The sequence below is a fragment of the Thunnus maccoyii genome, chromosome 18 (assembly GCF_910596095.1).
Source record: "Thunnus maccoyii chromosome 18, fThuMac1.1, whole genome shotgun sequence".
NCBI lineage: Eukaryota > Metazoa > Chordata > Actinopteri > Scombriformes > Scombridae > Thunnus > Thunnus maccoyii.
In genome coordinates, this window is record NC_056550.1 from 7,613,600 (window position 1) to 7,634,307 (window position 20,708).

Consider the following 20,708-nt stretch of genomic DNA (forward strand, 5'->3'; position numbering starts at 1 on the left):
AGCCCCCTCCCCTCCTCTCCCCTCTTCCAGGAATTCCTGCCAGCCAGGAGAGAGAGAGAGAGAGCAAGCTTGTGTGTGACAGAAAGATCATGTATTTCAAGTCTGTGAGAGAAAGCAAGAAAGCTAAGGAGAGAGAAGATTATGCAAGCGTGAGTGTTCAGAGAGAGAGAATGAAGAAAGGAGGCAGACAGACTGACTGTGTGTCCACTACAGTGGGCAGACAGACTCAGTCAAAGCCAGGGGGGACGTGAGAGCCATGTACAAGAGATGCAAGAAGGGGAAACTTTTCTGGTATATAAATGCACCAAACAAATGAAATTAATCAAGAATTGAGAGAACGCTGAGGTCTATGTGTTTGGAGGGAGAAGGTTTAAAAAAAATACAAACATAACCACAAAAACAGCTTAAAAAGACTCAGTGCCATATGCGTGAAACTTAGTTTTTTATTATTAATACTCAACACTTCATTTTGTTCATCATGTACAAAGAGAAAGAATAGTCTTATTTGAGCACTTATAATTGTAGATATCAATATTATCCTTATTAGAAGTACCTTAATGATGTTTTTTGCAATTTTGTCATGACGTGGTTAATTTTGTTATTGAGATTACTTTGATTCGATTCCATACAAAAAAACAGAAGGTAAATGTTTTCCCCAATATTCAGTATTTACACAACCTGTACAATTATTTGTTTTTGTGTAGTTTTGTTCGTATGGTGTAAAAATTTTGGTATTCTTTCAAAGAAAAGGGCCACAAAAAGAGAAAAAGAATGGCCAAGAATAATATTATGTATATCATTATGTATACAATCGATACTATTCATATGTTACATTTTGTCAACCCACAGTAAATTTAATCAGGCTATGTAGTTTCAGTGGAGATGGGTGTTTTTATAAACCAGTTCCACCAGTGTGAAATACATTTAGTAGCAACCCCTTATGTCATGTTATCATCAATTTTCATTCAGGTACAGCGATCCATTCTCAAGACTTCTGTGTGAATTATGAAGATGGAAAACAGCGATATTAACAAAGAAAACAAAACTGTACACAATTTAATAGAAAATGTGTATGCATCAATACAAATCAAATATCAACACACATAGATAGAACTTTAAAATATTAGTAAACTTCTGTGATGAATTTGGGTGAAATGTAAAATCATAAGCTGCTAAATTACTCACATCTTCACAGAAAATGAATCAGAAAATATCACAGTATAATTCTTCCTATCTGCATGAGATGAAATCAAACAAGTGACTCGCAAGTGATTAGCAGTTCAACTCGTCAGTCACCTTGAATCGTAGAAATACCGATGTGAAACAAAAAAGATCAAACACTTTCCCCCCGAAATGCAAATGTTCACAAGTCAGTGTCATCGATCCCTGCAGCTGACCACGTCATGCTGTTTTTTGGTCCCATGAGTCAGTACTTCTGACAGAAAAACACACGTCAGCTGAGGTGATATTTACATCCCCCACCTTCAGGATGTTCCGGCCCACTAACTTGCCACAGCCATTCCTGGTGTTGTAAAAATGTGACACAGTGTTTTGCTCTACATGAACCATTTGAACAAATGTGTTGTGGCGTGCTCATGTGCAGGGAAGGGAGGCTGGGACCAATTTGGCCTTAAGGGAAATAAAGACTTCTGACGAGGCTGCTTACTCTGCATCGCTGCCCAACCTGCACACGCTGGCTACAGGGCAGAGCAGCTGGAGGTGGTAAAGGCCTGATGATAGCATGTTTACCACACTGTCAGGTGCACCTTGACTTCCCAACCAGCAGCAGAAAAACTGGCCCTAGCTAGCCTTCCAGTGCATGAAAAAAAAAACATCAGGAACTGATGTATTGGCACAAACAGTGTACAGTAAGAGCAGTTTGTGTTTGGTCATGCTGTTTATTGCAAATGAGGAGAATAAATGTGGTGGCTTGTGTGAAAAATATGCAAACCTAACAGAGTTTATGTGCGCACGGATACATTTTTCACTTTTCAATCAACCATCCAGACATGAAAGCAGTTGAGGAGAAAAACAGAAGAGAGATGAATTTCTTCTCTCAGGGCTGGGGAGAAGATTATAGAGACTTATTGGAATCAGTGCCATACAGAAGACGAGCAGAGAAATATTTTTCTGACTGCATGGGGACAAAATTGCATATGTACACAACAAATTACAAATTATATTTCCCATCTCATACAGAGAAACAAGCGGTGCAAGTTGCACAAAATAAATTAGAATCCAAAGCATTTAAGTGTTGCTGTCAAATAACACAGTTTAGTAATATTTGAACTAAAATAGAGCAACAACAAGAAGTTGATTCCCCTGAAGCAAAACTCGACATAAAATGAGACATGACAGAGCAAATGTTTCACCTTTTAATAAGGGGTTGCACAAATGCATTTCAGCTTCAAATGGATTCTCGATGAGGAGAAACTACACTCATTCTTGGTTTTCCACAATATTGTGCTGAAATCCTCAGCAATATCAACAGCATCAACACTGGGAAATGCCCAGTGTGCATTTGTGTGTGTGTACATGTGTCTACGTGTGTGCATGTGTGTACATATATACTGTATGTATATATCTTCCTTTACCACAGTGATGTCTATCCCAAACATAGAGAGGAACAGGATAGGCCGGGCCGACGATGGCTCTAAATTCTGTGTTCAATCACCGTTAGAGAGCCCAGGTCAAAAAAAATGGGCAACAAAAACACAAATATCTTGTAAGATTTTAACAAGGATTGCTGCTTAAAAATGAAGGATCACAATATACTGCCTCTATATGCAAATATCATCTATGTATACATGTAATATTGTATTACATAAATGTGTAGATAATTGAATTTATCTCAAAAAGCATGAAGAATAGCTTACCTTAAAAAGAGAGAATCTAACACAATTCAAGGGAAACTTAGCAAAGACTCCTAAAACTAAACTTTCCCCTTTTTATCACCAAACGTCTACACCTACAGTAAATTATCCTCAAATTCCAACACTTTAGTGAAAATAAGAAAAAGCATAATTCTTAACATAATCAGTATACTGATTGGTAAACTATCATAATCAAGTAAACATGAGATTTAAAGAAAAAGAGGTTCAATTATATCACTTATGATTAGTAATATTTGTGTCTTAACTATATTTTGCATATTTTTGTCGATGTATTTTTTGTTTTTCTGAGTTTTTATTATTGTTTTGTTTATTTCTTAAATTGCTGTAAAACATATCGAAAGTTACATCCTGTCTGTCTGTGTACTGTACAAAGTGAAAAGAGTTTTAAATATATTATTTACAAGGAAAAGATTTAACATACTAATGCTGACACTGATTGATGCCACCTCCAAAGTCTTTCTTCTGCTCGTTCTTATTTCCTCGTCGTTTCCCGTTCTCCTGTCTCCTTCTCACACCATCTCGCTGATAATGGTTGACCTGAACTTTCAAAATGTGTGCGTATAAAAATTCCAGAGATCCCAATCTATTTATTAGGAGTGTCATGGGGGGATGGGTGGATGACTCTGTTTGATTTAAGGCTAACTCGATCAGTCTCACTTTGACAGTGTTATCTGTGGAGTGAGGGAGGAGGAGAGGCTGTTGAATTTATGAATAGTTATCAGCAGGTTAGTGGAAAAAAAAAAAAATAAAACAGCTGTTATCATTCAATCGTGATTTGCATCCCTCCACACACACACACACACACACACGCACGCACGCATGCAAACAAGCACGCACACTAACCTGTGCACACTGGTGCATTTAGATCAGGGTATAAGATAGAAGTCCATGATGACAAAGATCACACTCTACACACTCCAGCAGCTCCAATCTCAGGCCATCACTCCTGCTCAATCTCCTGCAGCCCTTGAACTTCTGACACCGCCAGCTAATCAAAGATCAAACCTTTAAATAACTAATAGAGGCTTCTTTATTCTGTACAGTAATATGATGAGTCATCATCAGACAGCTCAGAGTGGGGGGGCGGGGGCTGGGGGGTGTGTGGGGGGGTGATGGAATGATAAGGCATGTCTACTGAGTGCCTGAACCTACACTGAGTAAAAGTCCTGTGCAATAAATGAGGCCTCTCCAGCTGTAATGACTATCTACATCAGTCAAAGTAAAAAGCCGGAAAGCTTTTGCAAGATGGCCGCCTTCGCGATGCCTCAGTGAGTGTTAAAGAGGCCTCTCTCAAATAGACATCCTCCTCAGCAAAAGCTTTTTATCAGCATCATTGTCATGGGGCGACAACACTTCTAAAACATTTTGTAGCATTTCGCCTACATAAAAGACAGTGCATATATTAATCATACACAATGTCCAAACAAAGTTCTTTGTGTGCACCTCTCAGACTGCTTACATGAGTGAATAGTAATGCCGTCTACGCGATACTAGTGAGAGGCCGAAAAAAGTAAGTGCCTGGTGACTGTTATCATGTAACCTGAATAAAAGAAGTTGTGTAAAGGCTGCCGTGTTGTGGAGTGAGACGCATCAGTCAATCTGTGACAGTGGGACATCCTGAATACAACTGCGACAGGTTCATAAAGCACTGCCCATACTCGACATATGAAATTATTTTACGAAGTTATAAAACATCTCCAACGGCATCTTGTATCTAAACCATCGACAGCAGCGTCTCAAGCCGGCTGTAAATTTTTTTACTGCAGTTTTGGCTCATAAACGTGAAGAGAACAACGAGCAGCCTGAAAAGCACGCTGGTCCGTCCCGGCGCTGCCGCGTGGAGGACCGCGTGTGAACTGGAGGACACATCCACTGGAGACCATTAAGGCACGTCCTTCCTCTCAGTATCTTCAGCTATCAGCTTCTGATGAAACGTTGTTGTTCACAGTTACACAAGTTCAGACCGACAAAAACTGCATGTGTTTAAGAGTGTGTGCACTTGGTTTTGTAATGTCTCGAAAACATCAAATAAGGATCCGTCAGCTCTAAACGTGTCTTCCAGATCCGGTTGGAACTTTTTTCCACAAGGAGCAAATTAATGTATGAGCATGGAGTAAAATATTCTACAGAAAACAGAAGAAACAGGAGTTAAGGACTCAGTCTTTCTGGCTTGTTGGTTGAACTAAGAACAACCTTCCTGCAGCCACCAGGGGCAGAAAAAAAGATACAACTACAGATACTAAAACAGTAGTGAAATATTATACCAACAGAACATAAAACAAGAAAAACTTAGTGATATCATAAGCAGTGTTATCATAATCAGTACTAACATCTTTGTTATTGACAATGTTATCAATATTATTGTTGTTCTTATACCCTGTTTTTTTCTAGAAGAATATCTTATTATCATTCATGATTGTATTTCTCATAGCGAACAAGATCGGCTCTTTTGGCATCAGGGATGAGGAGGAGGAGGAGGAGCGGGGGTCAGAGAAAAAGAGGAGAGAGGGAGAACTGGAGAGTGGGACGAGTGCAGGATGGGGGAGATGGACAGGCCGGGCTGTCTCCTTCCAGAGAGAGAGAGAAGAGAGAGAGAGAGACAGAGAGAGAGAGACAGAGAGAGAGAACGAGAGAGAAGCACTAGTCATCTTCCTGTGTAAAACGTGACAATGTCTCCTTTCTGAGGTGACACAGGGGCAGATGGGCAGTTCGCTCCTCTCTCCGCTCTCGCAGTCTTTCCTCATAAGCACTCAGCGGGAGCTCTCAGACAGCCATCGAATCTCACCAGGCTCACACGTCCAATATCAAACTAAGATGAGGTGTCGCCTCTTTGCGATAATAACCGAGTACATTGACTTCTGCCGCACTGGTGGATGAAAATGATGAGCTTGACTTGAGTTGCATTTGTGAGGTTGAGGGGGATGTTAATTGACTGTGTTTGGACATAAAAGTAGAGTAGCTTTGGCTTTCTGAGAGAGGGTTAACATCCCACACCTCCCCCAGGGTGTCCTGATTTTTTTTTTTACCCAGATTTTCTTGCAAAATAAAGATTTTCTCAATTTTTCCATATTTTTTTTTCTTTCTATTTGACAGTCTCTACCTTTGTCACTTTTCAGACTCTTCCTCCTCTGGCTCTCTCCTCTTTTACCTCATCTTGCTGTCTCAATATGGGCTAGGGTTGCAGTGTGTGGACAGTGTCTTTAAAATCATCCCTGATCTCCTAACACTACATGCCTCTATATTCCTATCCTCCTCCTCCTCCCTTGCCACTCCTCCTCTACCTTTATCTCTCACACGTCAGACTCAATGCTGGAGAGTTTCTCGTACACATGGCCATTGCTTCCATTGAAGGGACGCGGGGGGCCGACCCCCAGCATGGAGCCGTGGTGGTTCATTCCACCGAGGCTGAGCTCTTTCGGGAACCGAGGGGCCACATTGGACATTACCCCGGCCGTGGCGGATGCTGGCAGATAAGATGTCGTACTCATCTGTGCCCTGAAGTCACTTCGGCTGTTTTTGGCAACTTGTTGCTGCTGCTGTTGCTTTTTCATGTAATATTGTTTGGCTCCGTGCATCAGACACTGGTCGTCGCCAAAGGTGGGTATAAAGGGGTTTTGGTTTACCCGGTCGGGGTAAAGAGATTTGGATAAAGAGAACGCTGCCCCGACTCCTCCTTCCATCAAAGACCTATCCCTGTCTCTCATGTCTCTCTCACCGATGGAGCGGCGGTGCAGGCCCTCACCGCCTCTGAACAGGCCGAATGGTGAGCCGGGTCCTTTCCGGCCCTCACCTCCGTAAAACAGTGGGTCCCTGTCTCTTTCCCTTTCTCTCTCCGAGCCCCCGTGACGCTCGAATATGTGTGCGAAGGGGCTGGTGCCCTCCATGTAGCGTTCTTTCTCCTTCAAGCTAACACTCCTGGGTGGGGGCAGCATCCCTCCTATACCTGCACCACTCATTCCTCCAACTCCTCCTAGACCCCCCATCAAACTTCCCATCCCACCTGACTCCTCTTTCTGGAGGTCGACAAATGTGTCATACGAGTGCTGCCGCCTAAGTGGCTTGCCGAATCCTCCGCTCTTCCTCCTCTGCTGGGCCTGAGATTGAGACTGAGGGCCTGCACCCATACCTCCTCCTCCACCCCCACCTTTCCCTCCCCCCATCTGTTCCAAGAGGTGGTTGTTGTCCTCGCTGATATCGTAGAGGTTTCCTGTCTTTTTACAGCCCTCGCAGCGCATGCAGGTCGCAGAGCTGGGACGGCTGTTTCCTCCGCCTCCCGAGGACCCACAGCTAATACCACCACCATACCCGCCACCGCCCCCTCCTCCATGCATGGACATCTGCTTGCCTCCTCCTCCCCCACTAGCCCGACAGTTCCTGCACTCCCACTCTCCCCCTGCCAGCCCAGATCCTCCCCCGCTCTTTGAATCTGACTTTTTGGGTTTGCTCTTAAGAAAGTCATCCACTGGAACCAGAGTGGTGCAGGTCCCCACTACTCCATCTCTATTCCCAGGGCCCTCTGTCAGGTCCACATGTTCCCACTGAGGGACGCCCTCTTTGGGCCGAAACTGGTCCAAATAAAAATCCCTAACGCTCTCCTTTTCTCTGAAGAGATAGTTCCCCTCATTGTTTCCTCCTCCACCTCCTCCTCCTCGCTTGCGTTCAGGGGGCAAAAGTGGCGGGGAGGAAGAGCGGTGGCCATGGTAATGGTGGTGGCTGATGTGGTAAGGTTTCCTCCTGTAGCCTAGCTCAATCTCGTCCAGCTCCCGTCTGGACTTGGCAGAGGCCGGCCTCTTTTTCAGGCTATCGCGGTATTGTTTGCGCTTCTTGGCGTTACCCTCCAGGTTCCCGTAAGTTACTGTGTGCGTGGAAATGTCAGAGACATCGGATCGTATATTCCCATCGTCATCTCCTCTCCCACCACAGTAGCCATGCCCAGGAATGTAGGTGGAACTTGAGGCACCTCCCTTGAAAGAAAACTTCCCATACAGGTCAGGCAGGCCTCCCTTGAAGCCCTGGCCCGATGGAGGAGTCTGTCCAGACAGCAGGTCAAATTTACTCATGTTCCTGTGGGTCAGTGCTGAGCACGGTTGGGTGGTGAAAATAGGGGCCACCCCTCCACCCAGGCTGTCACAGTCGAACATGCCGCCCTCCAGAGAACTAGCACTGCCTAAACTATGGGGTCTGTTGGGAGGGGGTCCGCTGAGCCCTAGTGTTGAGCCATGATGGTGCAGGTAGTGGTCCTGGTACAGATTACTGTCCTTCAGGTGGATGTTGCCAAACGTCCTCTCCACCTCACTGATGTAGTCACTGAACATGTTGTCTTCTGGTAGGTAAGGTGGCTTGCAGTCTGAGTGGCCCGCCAAGCTACGCCGGTGTTCAGAGATGTCGTAAACAGAGGATTCGCGGCGGATGAAGTCCAGAGCGCTGTGCGGTGAGCCGTTCACCCCTGACAGGGAGGCCATGTTCTTGGCGGTGCGTAAGAGGCGCATAATGTTGGAATGGGTGTTGTTCATGGTGGCTGATGGAGAGTTCAATGCTGAGCTGCTTTTCTCCTCAATCTGCACCCCGTGAATACAGCTGTAGATGCCCTGTGTGGGGGGAAACACAGGCAGGAGCAGCATTAAAGAGTGAACATTTCAAACATTTAGTGATTTTAACCATTGTTATTATTGCATTCAAAGTTGACACAACCGTTAGACTGCAATTGTAATGGGCAGACCCGACGTGTGAATGCATGCAGCTCAACAATTTAAAAACAGAGAAAAATTAATTCTAAGCAGCTTATAATAAACTTATTATACTGCATGAGACACACAATTTACACTGCGCCCTGACCACCCTGCTATTTAAAACCTAGATGAGATAAAGTGAGTACAGCTCTTTCTGCTGGTGCTCAATAAATGCAGTATATAGTATATAAAACAGATGTACATAATACATGTAATTGATAGATGTGGTGTATTAGCTGGTGTAAGATAAAGTGAGACACACAACATGAAGATTCAGAGAGGATAGTGTAGCTGCATGGTAGATGATTGATAAAGGCAAAGGGGCTGTAAAAACCCCTGAGTCCCACTGGTCAATACCTTTAATCAATGTGATTAGAATTCGGCTGAACAATATCCTCCAGCAGTTATAAAACACCTCAGTTCCTCTACCCCTCAACGCCACCGGCCACAAAACAATCCCCTCCTACGAGAAAGGCCAAGCCGAGGAGAGCAGCGGAGCATTACAGTGACAGAAAGATAAACTGCTCCATTTGTATTCAGTGATGTATGATACAATATTCAGATAAAAATGAATATACAGAGGAGAGCAAAGCAGGCGTGACAGATGGGCCGGTAAGGGATCGGATCAATTCCAAACAATGATTTTAGTCAGTTTTCCTGGATGTCTGTTGATGGCTATAGAAAGAAAAGGATGCTCTGGCCACTGTAAAAGATCAAAGATCAGCTGACCTCCATCCTGCTCACCACTGCAGAGGTCAGAGCTCTGCTAAGAGGTTAGAGGTCAGGTAGCTGTCAAACGCTCCATCTTCTCTGCTGTTAAACTATGACTCTTCTCCACCTGCTCCTTTTATCCACTAATATGACTCGCTGACCCTCACTTCTCCTTTCCTTAGCCACTCGTTTCTGCTAGTTAATTGGCCACATGGACAGTGCCTGCAATGCAGCAAAAAGGCCTTCATCCCTCATTCCGGTTTCATAGATAATCTTATTACTTCTTTCAATTTCACAGTCTGTTAACAGCCAAGTATGTAAAGCTTGACAGTGGCTAAAACTAAGAGAGGTTAACACAAATACAAAATGACTCAACAGTATTCTAGAAATATGGGATTTGGATGGGAATCTTGAAGCGGAGGACGAATGTTAACTCCCACCTGCGTGCCTTTTGAAACAAATTTCACTTAGAATCATTTTTTCAATGTTTATCTGATACCTTTTTGTCTCATTTGGGTTTCTTTTTTACATCTGCCTGTTCATGTAAATTGTCATCACTTCATCTCTTGTTTTTTTTTTTCTTTTATTGTCCTGATTACACCCCACCTGCTGCTGAATCTGTCAAGTCTATGACATCATGCTTCCTCAGGCAAAAAAAAATGAAAATAAATAAATCAGAAGCATCCACCTTAATCTTAGGATGATCCCTCCCTATTAGGTTTTGACCATTATAGACAGCGAGGTTGTATTGTATTGAGCAATGATGGCATTTCAGGGCAAGGTCAGGATGAACATTCATTGTGCAATTTTAAGCTCTCTCTCAGGCACGCACAACACAGACACACACACACACACACACACACACACAAATAAGCAGCAACACCAGCCACGACTAGGAACAACAAGTTAATACTGTAGTGCATCAAATCTTGGACATTTAACAAAGTGATTGCTGCTTCGTATTCAACAGCAGATTTGGTCTACTCCACATGCCCACATAATGTAACAGTTGGCAGACTGCTGCCTGCTCGTTGCTACAGTAGCTGATTATTTGGGCAGGATGTGTGAACAGCAATAACTGTGGGTTCCTAAGAATTTTCAAGCCACCAGGGGAACACGGCAAAATCTATAAGTGATTACACCGGTACAGAGGGGCAGGAAATCAACAAATAACTAGCTATAGAGTGCCTACATGCAACAGATCATAATTTAATACTGACCGTGTGTAGTGTAAGTATATGGTGCTAAATGCAAATGAACTGCCATGATTTGATGTGCGGGAAGTGAAAAGTGGAGTGATTAAACCTGTAATACATTTACTGTTCTAAAGTCATTAGAGGCTTTTTAAATCGATATAATTAATTTGTTTCAGTGTTGCAGGTGGGACCTCGAGGAGCACGTAGCCAGGGGAGAACGGCTCCACAAAGCTACCGAGTCCCTGCGAGGGAGGGAACGCTAACAGACCATGAAGCCATGACCGAAACCACGTGACTCACGCCGACCGTGACAGATGTCTCATTTTTTACACTGCCGAGCTTAAATGTTAATTGCAGCAATAACAATAAAGTTTATTGGATTATGCTGTGAAATTAAAAAAGCGGAATCAATCTGAGTGGCAGAGCAAGAAAGAAAAAAGAAAGGCAGAAATGACCGAGGCTGGAGAGAAAACATCGGGAGTAAATGAGAGGGAGACGATGTGATGCTGTGGCTCGGGATTGTGGAAAGATAACAAACTGTAATTTCCACTGTTGCTGTTTTGCAATGCCCGGGCTGTGCTACATATGCAAATGAACGCTCTCAATGAATATTTCCCCTGAATATTTTAACATACTGAATTATCTGGCTATATTTGTGGACACACAGCGTTCATTTATGTTGTCATATTGTAGCAAAGACAGCGGTAATTTCTGTAAATGAGAGCAATCATTGAATGTTACACAAAGCATAATTGCTCCCAGATCCAGTTCCCATACAAATTATAATGATGTAATAATCAAAAACAACAACAACCAGCCTGTCTTTGGAAATGAGAAGTCAACTGACATTTTAGTGGCTGATATTTTATGCTCCTTCACGCACACACCAACTTAAACAAGGCAGCAGCAACAATGTAAAATTAACACCATACAAAACAATCAAAGTTGGGCACTGAAGCGTAATATTAGAGCAGAGAGGGGAAAATGTTATGTTGTTTTTTTTTTTTTCCTGTAGCCTTGCTTTCTTGGCACAAGCAGCCCCGGCGCCACAGCAGCATATCAAATGGAGGGAGAAAGCAGCAGTGTGTGGCTCTCTGCTGTAAATTAGCCACGTGGTTTAGCCTGCAGCGGTTCACCTTCAGAGGCACACAGTGATTTACACCGGAGCCATGTCAAAACAATTGGAATGCAAATCAAATACCTCGGGGGTGACTTTGGTCTCCTGGGATCCAGTAATCTACCCTCTCTGGTTCTGTGGCTGATTTTTGTTGAGTGAGATATTGATTTCGGCTCAACATTTTGTAAATATTTACCTCATGGACGTCAGAAAGGCCTAAGCTTCGAAACAGGAGGAGAAAGCTCCCTTACCTGTATATACTTTAGAAGTGTACGTTTGGTTTGCACATTTACAATTTTAGGATCTTCAGCTGAAGCCTTGAAGAATAAAGTGCTTTAATTTCAAAGACATTAGAGAAAGTAAAGCTGATGATGTAGAGATGAATAAAGGTAAAGTAATGAAGGCGACTTTATAGACAAGAAGAAGTCGGTGACGCAGAGGGAAAATAGAGAATTTTAGCCTATTTGGATGTTTGGTTAATAGCAGACAATTTATGATAAGAAAGTTTAGTTGCCACCATGTCATGCTGACATTCCTCTTTTCCTCCTCATGTCTTTGTAGTATTGTATTATTTATCCTTTTCATCATAGCTTTTTCTACATTCTCCCTTCTGTCCCATTTACCACCTATGTTCCTGTCTTTTATACCCAATGACCAAACAAACTATTCTTAATAACATAAGGAAAGATCATCTTTTAAAGCAAGACTGACGTGCTTATGTTGGGTGTTTTCATTCATACCTAATAATAATAATCAGCTTTTATATTTATCTATCTACAGTATTCTAAACAGGTTTTTCTCATCCGCTACTCTTCCCAGGTTTTGAAACTGAAATCTCCAACTTTCCAAATGTTGTCATCCTTTGTACTTATGAGAGGCAAAGCCTGCAGAGTACTGTAGTTGTGGGAGGTTGTGTGTAAACTGCTGTTTATTTGTATCAGCCACTGCAGAATTTAGAAAGTGCGCCAGGTAGCAATGTGTGTTACTACTGGGCTTATGCTTGATTTCAATGCTTGAAAGCACAACCACGGTGTGAAATGCATCAGCTCGAGAGTGCTGGCTCTGACTTGAGTAGACTTTTATTGGCACTGTCAAATTGAATGTTTGTGAAAGTACAAGCCATGGCAAGCTGATCAACATTTCTCACTGGCGAGAGTCTCCAACCGTGGTAAATATACCGCTTTCTCTGTTTCATATTAACACACCATACAGATGGATATATTAATTACGAATTAGGAATTCATTTGGACAATATCATGTATATCAGCTAACTATAACTAACTATTTCTTGTAATTCCTGTCTTCCCCTTCCCCACCCTCTCTCACCCTGCTGATGGAGAAGACGAAGCCAGGCTGGCCGGAGCAGACGCCCATGAAGCAGAAGCGCAGCTGCCAGTAGAACCAGTGCTCGCAGATGAAGGTGATGAGCGACAGAGCCATGGCGGCTCCGAGCATGTAGAAGACACCCGCCATGTTGTCCACGTCCAGCTGGCTGGACATCACCTCGTTCTTCTCGTGGTGGCAGATTCCCGTCAGCCACAGGGACTCCAGCTCCTCCATTTCACCTGGACGGAGAAAATGTAAAGACAGGGGTAGATGGGGATAGAAGAGGGAGCGGACAGAGAAAGAGAGTGAAAGGATAAAAGGAGAAACAGATGGTAGGAAGGGAGAAGGAAGCAGGGAGAGATGGGATGAGGGATGGTAAGAGTTGAAGCGGGATGGAGGCAAGGAAGGAGCGAGATACGGTGACGGACAGAAGAAGAAAAAGAGACGGAGGATAGGGGCGCGATGATGACATGTGGAGAAGTATTTTTATAATTCGTGAGGGAATTGATATAAAGAAAGTGGTATGAAAAAAAAGTGGGAAGGAATGCAAAATATAAAGGAGAGAGGAGGGATATGATGTAATAACAGGATGGGTATTGGAGGACACGAGGGATGGCATGATGCAACAGAAGAAGAGGGGAGGGAAGATGGCGGGCGGGAAGGGTAGGGGGGGGGGTCAGCATAGTCAGAAGTGAAATACAGCCCTGAACTTGCAGTCAGCTTCATAGCAGAGAGGCTAAAACAGGAAAAGAGTAACATGCAGATCCCATTGATCACACGTGAATTATCTGATCGGCACTCATTTCAGCAAATTATTGTGTGTGCGGGTGTTTACCACACAATATGTAAATGCATTAATGTCCAGCATGAGTGCATCTATTCAAAAACAAGTGTTTGCATATGCATGTGTGTCAATGTGCATGTATATCTGTGTGTGTTTGCGTGTGTGTGTGCTCGTGCGGCTGTCCGTGCGTCTGAAGCTGGTCCCTGAGCTTATGGTCTCTTTGTGGGTCACCTTCTGTTTCATCACGAGCTGTTCTCTATCAAAGCCGACTGTGGCGGGACAGCGTTGCTTAATTAATCATACATTCAGCCGCTGTCGCTGCACGTCAGCGTGACTCTTGCACCGGAGCACTGGCTGGCCTCTGAGCATCAACGAGAAGCTGCACAGCATACAAACTCTCAGGCACCGCACACACACACACACACACACATACATGCACACATGCAAAAATACAGACGCAATCATACAGCAGCCTCTACTTTTATGCACTGAGGGACTGACTGTGAACTGTGACCATTTAGCAGCCATTTTGATGTGACAGTGGCAACGCTGACAAGACAGCTTGGGTTTAGTTTTTGAAATAAAAATGATCTTAAGAAGTGCAACATGTTGGAGATTGTTAGAAAGTTAGAATGTCATTATGCTGATGTTGGTTATGTCATTTGTTTTTATCTAGCAAAAGCTCCTTTTTAAAAAGGAGGGAAATGATCTGGTAACCCCCTTGAAAAAAGTGGGGAATGCAAAAATATTTGTTTTTTTAAGGATGATTTTTATGTTTATCAAACAGCTGACAGTAGAAAGTCAGAGCAAACATGGTGCTGTGACTGGATTTGAATGCAGACAGTATGCTTTGACTGCTAGGAAGGCCCAACGCTGTAAAAAGTGACATTTAATAAAGAGTAAATGTGTGACAGCTTCACTGCAATTTTCCAAATCACATCCATTTTGGTAGGTTAATGTCATGTTATCATTACAGGAGGCACAAAGACAATCAAACTATTTCCAGAGCAACCATAATAGTGTTTAGATTGATTCATGTGGTTTTTTTTTCAGTACATGCCCACAAACACCTGAAATAACTACTACACATACCTGTCATGACCTTGGAAACAGTAGTCTGACAAATAAAATCAAACTAATCAAACTCAAAGTTCACTCATTAGCTTTTTCCTGTGCTTTCGACCTCATCTCACTATCTTCATCACCTGAGTAGGTCATGTGATGGCGGCCTGTAACCTTAACTTCTATGGTGCGTTACTCTGTGGAGAATAATGCTGCGGGGATAAAATAAAGGACACTGAAAGATTCAACCGACAGAATAACGTTGCAGCTGACGTTTGGCTTGAAATGTCACATTAAATTGTAGACTGTCAGAGGTAGTTCAGTGAGCATTTGCACAAAAACCTTTTGCTCTCAGCTGTGTTGTCCAAGAGCTCATAATTTCTTTATATTTTTTTTTCCTGTTTCCCCTATTCTTACTTCTTGTCATTTTTCATAATTAAACATTAAAGAACAGAATAAAACTATACCCGAAAGTGGTTCACAGTCAAAAGCCAGATAAGAAGTTTTACAAAGTACATTTTAGAACTGGAGAAAAAGTAATTATTTCATCACTGACGCCTGGTATCTCTGAAACGATGCACAGGTCTTTCATTGGTTTCAAGGGCAAAAGGTCATTCAGCTCAACAGATGCTGCGAATGACTTCAAAACTTTCCATCCGACAGCCAATCAGAAAATCACCAATCAAAATTGCAGTTTCTTTTTCGCAACAGCTGTGATGTATTTTTTGCTCAGGCCTGCGTCAATCTACCCAGACTACCTTCCAGCCTTCGTATCGGGCCAGTGGGCTCTCCATGTGAGTCTGATCGCTTTCTAGGCCACCAGGAGGGGAGTGGATGGTGAGGCGTGGCAAAGTGACATTGAAATCCTGAGAGGGGCGAGACAGGGCCGCCTGGTTCCATGCTTTTGCAGCGGCACCGAGGGATGTTACTGCGAGCCGACCCATATTCAAACACACATATACATACATAGACGCACACAAATTAGTCTCACATACACATGTTTGAAAGTAATTGTTTGGAAGTTGAATATATAAATAACTTATATTCAATAATTCAGTCACTCTTATTGAAATATATGTAGGCTGATAAAAATAAACCTGTGTCATAAATAGTCAGAATCTCTACAGCATTCTCTTTATTGCTCCCTCACACACACACACACACACACACACACACACACACACACGTCTCAGGCTTACACACATAGGCACTCTCATTTTCAGAGGGCTGACCCATATTCACATGTACGCACACTCATACACAAACTCGCGCACACATACACACACACACACACAGTGTTGAAATACACCAGGAGCTATGCTGGCACCCCTAACTGGGACGCACTATAGTGGGCCCCCGGAGGGCCCTTGGTTCAGGATGCTCACAACATGTTGGACCATACCCAAATAAACTAGCTACAACACACATACACACAAAAATGCACACACACACGCACACACACACACACATAACTTCCGTTCCAAACTTCCATTCCAAACTTCCATTACATTTCCCATTCTGAATAGAGCTGTATATTAAAACAGGACATTGTGAAATTAGACTGTTGAAGTCGATAAACTCAGCGAGCAGCCGTTGTCTGTGACATTTCGCCTTATTTATGATTAAGAGTTTTTGCTTGAAAACCATAAAGCATATATCAGGGTTAGGAATGGACATTTTGAACACATTTCATTTCATTCCCTCCTCGTTCTCAGACTCATTAATGTTCCAGCTCGAGCTGACAGGAATGAAGTGTGTTTCAAAAGAACAAGCCCTGGAGAGCTTGGACATTCTCCCATAAAAAGCAATCATGATCATAAAGCATAGGGCCCCCACGGTGGAACTAAATCTCTTATATTCCTGGCAGCACTGTCTTACCTTTTCTGTGTGTACTTCATGTATGTGAGAGTGGAATTACTGTATATTTTGGATGCACAAATTCTGTCCAATCCTCATCCTGAACAACTGGCAGTAGGTGAAACCTTAAAATCTTCCTGCCTGAGAAGCCAATTTTTGCATGAAAATATAGAATTTCATTAATATACATGAGAAATAAACTTACTTCTTAAAGGATGATTATGGTTTACTGCAACTTGGATTTTATTTTCATAGGTTTGGCCATCGTTTCTACCACGTATGATGACAATGTACACACAAACTTAATTTCTTGGATCTGGGAATGTAGTGACATTGGTAAAATAAGTGAGACAGGGAAAGACACACAAGCAGTCATGTGATCAGATCAGGTTTTAAACAAACCTGCAGGTTAGCCAGACTTGTTTGGAAAAAAAACACAAAATCCATCAGACCAAAACTGTCCTTTGTAAAAATCCATCACAGTTTAAAGTCCAACTTCCTGGTTCATCTTTGACCTATAATAATTCCTGCAGTTGTGCACACACACAGTCTTCTACGCAATGAGGGATTATTACCAACATTTCAAATTCATTCAAATAAAGTGGTTAAAATAATCTGTTAACTTGTTTACAACTTGTCCATTGAGCTGACCCCTTGTTTTTCTTGTCCCAGATTTCAGCAATAAACTCGGTGAATACAACGTTATCATCATAACCAAGTCTGTGACTTGATCACACAGACTTCTCAACGCACAGACTGTGCCCAGCTTTGAGCAACAGCACTGCAAACATGGCCCTCCTGTTCTCTTCTTTGCTGTATAAAGTTGTCCGCTGTGGAAATGCTGAATTTAGACATTAGTTTTGCTTCGGGCAAAGATGTTCTTGTCCCGGATGGACAGTAAACACCTGTGAGATCACAAAAATACCCTTGAAGATGCAAATGATTGTCAGATGATGGGTAAAAATAATATTTAATTAATAATTTGAATTCCCCCCTGAGGCTTACGCTGAGAAGTGTGTGTGAGGCTACATAACCAATAGAAACAGCGGCCGAAGTATTTAAAAGAAGCGATTTGAAATAACCTGCAGCTTCAAATCTGTGGTCAATGCTGTTAAACAGAAGTTCTGTTTCTTTCTCTGGTAAAGCAATGTGCTATCTCAATGAATATCTGGTGCACCTTTGAGTCATTAAAAATAAAACTCATCACAGCACAGCTGTATGCATGCCAGAGTCTTCACTGAGCACATCATATTGTGCAGTATTAATGAATAAAACAGGGGAGGAAACAGCATGTTGTCTCACCATCTCCAAAGAGCTGCAGGATGGCCAGGTCCACATGTCTCTTCCAGAGTGACTCCTTCTGGATGGCGATGCCGTACCCTGTGGTGGCAAAGATGTAGCCACTGCCAATGGTCACCAGCTTGCAGCCCTCGTCCCTGCCAGCCATGTAGTTCAGTACGGCCGCATCATAAATGAAAGCATCGAGTTTGCTAATGAAAAAGAGGGAGAGAGAGAGAGAGAGAGAGAGAGAATGGGAGAGAGAGATAGGTTACAATTAATTAGCACTTAGGAGTCAGACATCACAGCTACAACATTCCAATTAACCTGCTAAATAGCACTAAGCTGCTGATAAGCGTAATAGACTTCCACTTGGTTTGCCAAAGGCTGGAGCTGGCACACAGAATGGCGAAAAGGCACACTTGATGAAAACTGAAGAGGGGGAGTGAAAGTATTATTGGAGTTAATCAGCTACAATATATTTACATGAAGACAAGTAAGAATGACATAAACAAGGGACTTTAACGCTCATTATTTTTCAAGCTCTTTTCCCCAGAATTTGCACTTCATATTACAGTATACTGTATAAGCACCATGTGATCATTTCAAGATGCTGTTCAACTGCACTCAGTCCCTTTGACTCTCTTAACAATCATCACAACTGCTACAGTAAAATCCAGGCAAATCTTGGCAGTACAATGAACATTTATTTAGACAACACTAAAAATCTGTAGATGATAGTTCTATTTTGTCAATCGGGGACTTAAGTTTTTATAAAGGTATTTAAAAAATACTATATTGTGTCTTAAATGTGTTATTAAAATCTTTATATATGGATAAGAGTAAATTTGGTTTATATTGGCTTTAAAATGAAACAAAATGAACCGCAGCTGTACTTTACTGTGCAGATCCTCACCCAGACTTGAGACTCTGCAGAGCCTCGTTGACGTTTCTCTGATGGAACTTTGTCATGTAAGAGTGCATCTCTGGATAGTTGTTCCTTATGTTTCTCTCTGTACTCCCGTTTGGGACAGTGCCGAACCGAAACGGAGGCGAGAAGTCGTTGGGACTCTGGAACTAAATATAGAAGACAGACCGATTGAGAGAGGCATGTTAAAACATCTACTTTACAAACTGAGGGTACCGATCAAAAAAGGAGAAGAGATTAGAAGAGAGAGGCACAGCATCAAACCGATTGCTTCCATCTTACCTTTTTGTCTGAGAGACCAGATACCTGGTCCACGTACTCCTCCTGGATCATGAAAGCAGCCAGGTTGGCAGTGTAGGAGGCCAGGAAGATGACAGCAAAGAAGGCCCACACTGATACCATGATCTTACTGGTGGTGCCTTTGGGGTTCTGCACTGGCACAGAGTTGTTGAAGACCAGACCCCACAACAGCCAGATGGCTTTACCAATGGTGAAAGATGGACCATGAGGCTCTGAAAGAAACATGGTCATGGTTAAAGACTGCCTGACAAATTAATGGTTAGATTAGCTTTAGGAAGGTAATATACTCATATCCTCCAGGTTACGCTGGTATGGCAACTATTCAGTTTGAACATTTTACTTGTACTTTCTAGCCATGCTAGCATCATGGTTCTACGAATGACCATTTATCTGTGGGTTGGTCCACCACTTTAGTCCACATTCATGTTCCCCTTCTCTTGTGCCATCATCAGGTCAAATGTTTAGTTTGTTCAGTACTTTGATTTCAGATACCTGAAAAACATTCCCATCAGCATTAGCTGTACTTTTTGTTTAGTGCTAATTAGCAAATGTTAGCATGCTAACATGCTAAACTAAGATGGTGAATGTAGTAAATGTTATACCTGTTAGCAATTTCTTAGTGAGCATGTTGACTATGCTAGCATTAGCCTTTAGTATCTAGTATAACCACACAGAGCTTGTAGCGTGGCTGCAGACTCTTAGTCATGTTGTTTTATGTCACTTACATCAGCTATGTACATACATCACACATTAATGTGCAATTAATACATTTTTATCCTTTTTTAATTAGTTTGGAGCTGTGTTAATTCAGTTTACCCCTGAACTGACAGCAGTCTGCCTCCTTCCAGTCATTATGCTGTGATTAGCAGTTGGATTGTAATGTTTGTGTGAGTGTATGAGCGAGAAAAAGAGCCTGTGTGCAAACATGTGGGTGTGTATTGTTGTATGGAGCTTTTTCATGGACAAACTGACTTTATCCTGCCAAATATCTCCTTTGTGAAGTTTGCAAGAAAGTTGGTTAAATGAAATCGGGCAGAGACTTTACAAATCTGCAGTCATGCCATTGATACATGATTGTGTCAAATCCTTTGAGTCCAAACTTCGATCTGCACTCTTCATGATACCAAACTCCCACAGCACAAGCAGATAAAACAAGGAGGCACACAGAAGAGAACAGCACTTTAGGGAGGAATGTTCTCCAGAACATGATGAAGGATGAGAGGAATGAAAAAAAGATCACCATTGTCTATATATAGCCACATCAGAGATAGAGTTGTGGGAAGACATTGATTTTTTTTTCTGTTTGTTTGTTTCTTATCTTTTTGGCTGGGGAGATCTAACACAAAACTAGCCCCTTGCTGTCAGAGCTGACATGTGATTTTGGGAAATATGGAAATGTATGCAAATGACTTGTCCGGTGTAGAAGAAGTAACATTGGAGGTGTGTTGAAAGCCGTGCGGTGAGACGCACCTGTAAATGATCAAAAGAGAGCAGCGTGGAGTAGAAGGAGGAGGAGAAGGAAGAGA

At 42.5% G+C, this 20,708-nt stretch overlaps 1 protein-coding gene across 2 annotated transcripts in view; it reads right to left on the reverse strand.

The window, feature by feature from the left end:
- Positions 1-429: 429 nt before the first annotated feature.
- LOC121883476 (glutamate receptor ionotropic, NMDA 2B) overlaps positions 430-20,708 on the reverse strand; it is a 48,976-nt gene continuing 28,697 nt past the window's right edge. Inside the window, exons 9-14 of one of the 2 annotated variants that reach the window (XR_006092223.1) lie at positions 19,165-19,394; positions 18,871-19,031; positions 17,979-18,166; positions 12,974-13,212; positions 3,738-8,482; positions 430-3,565 (exon numbers count right to left, since the gene is read on the reverse strand). Coding sequence is in view for 1 of the 2 variants with exons in the window: in XM_042391759.1 (XP_042247693.1) it covers positions 6,185-8,482; positions 12,974-13,212; positions 17,979-18,166; positions 18,871-19,031; positions 19,165-19,394 (3,116 nt within the window). In the remaining variant the exon portion in view is untranslated. Of the gene's footprint in view, positions 8,483-12,973; positions 13,213-17,978; positions 18,167-18,870; positions 19,032-19,164; positions 19,395-20,708 lie in introns of both variants that reach the window. The other variant, XM_042391759.1, reaches the window with a different exon arrangement.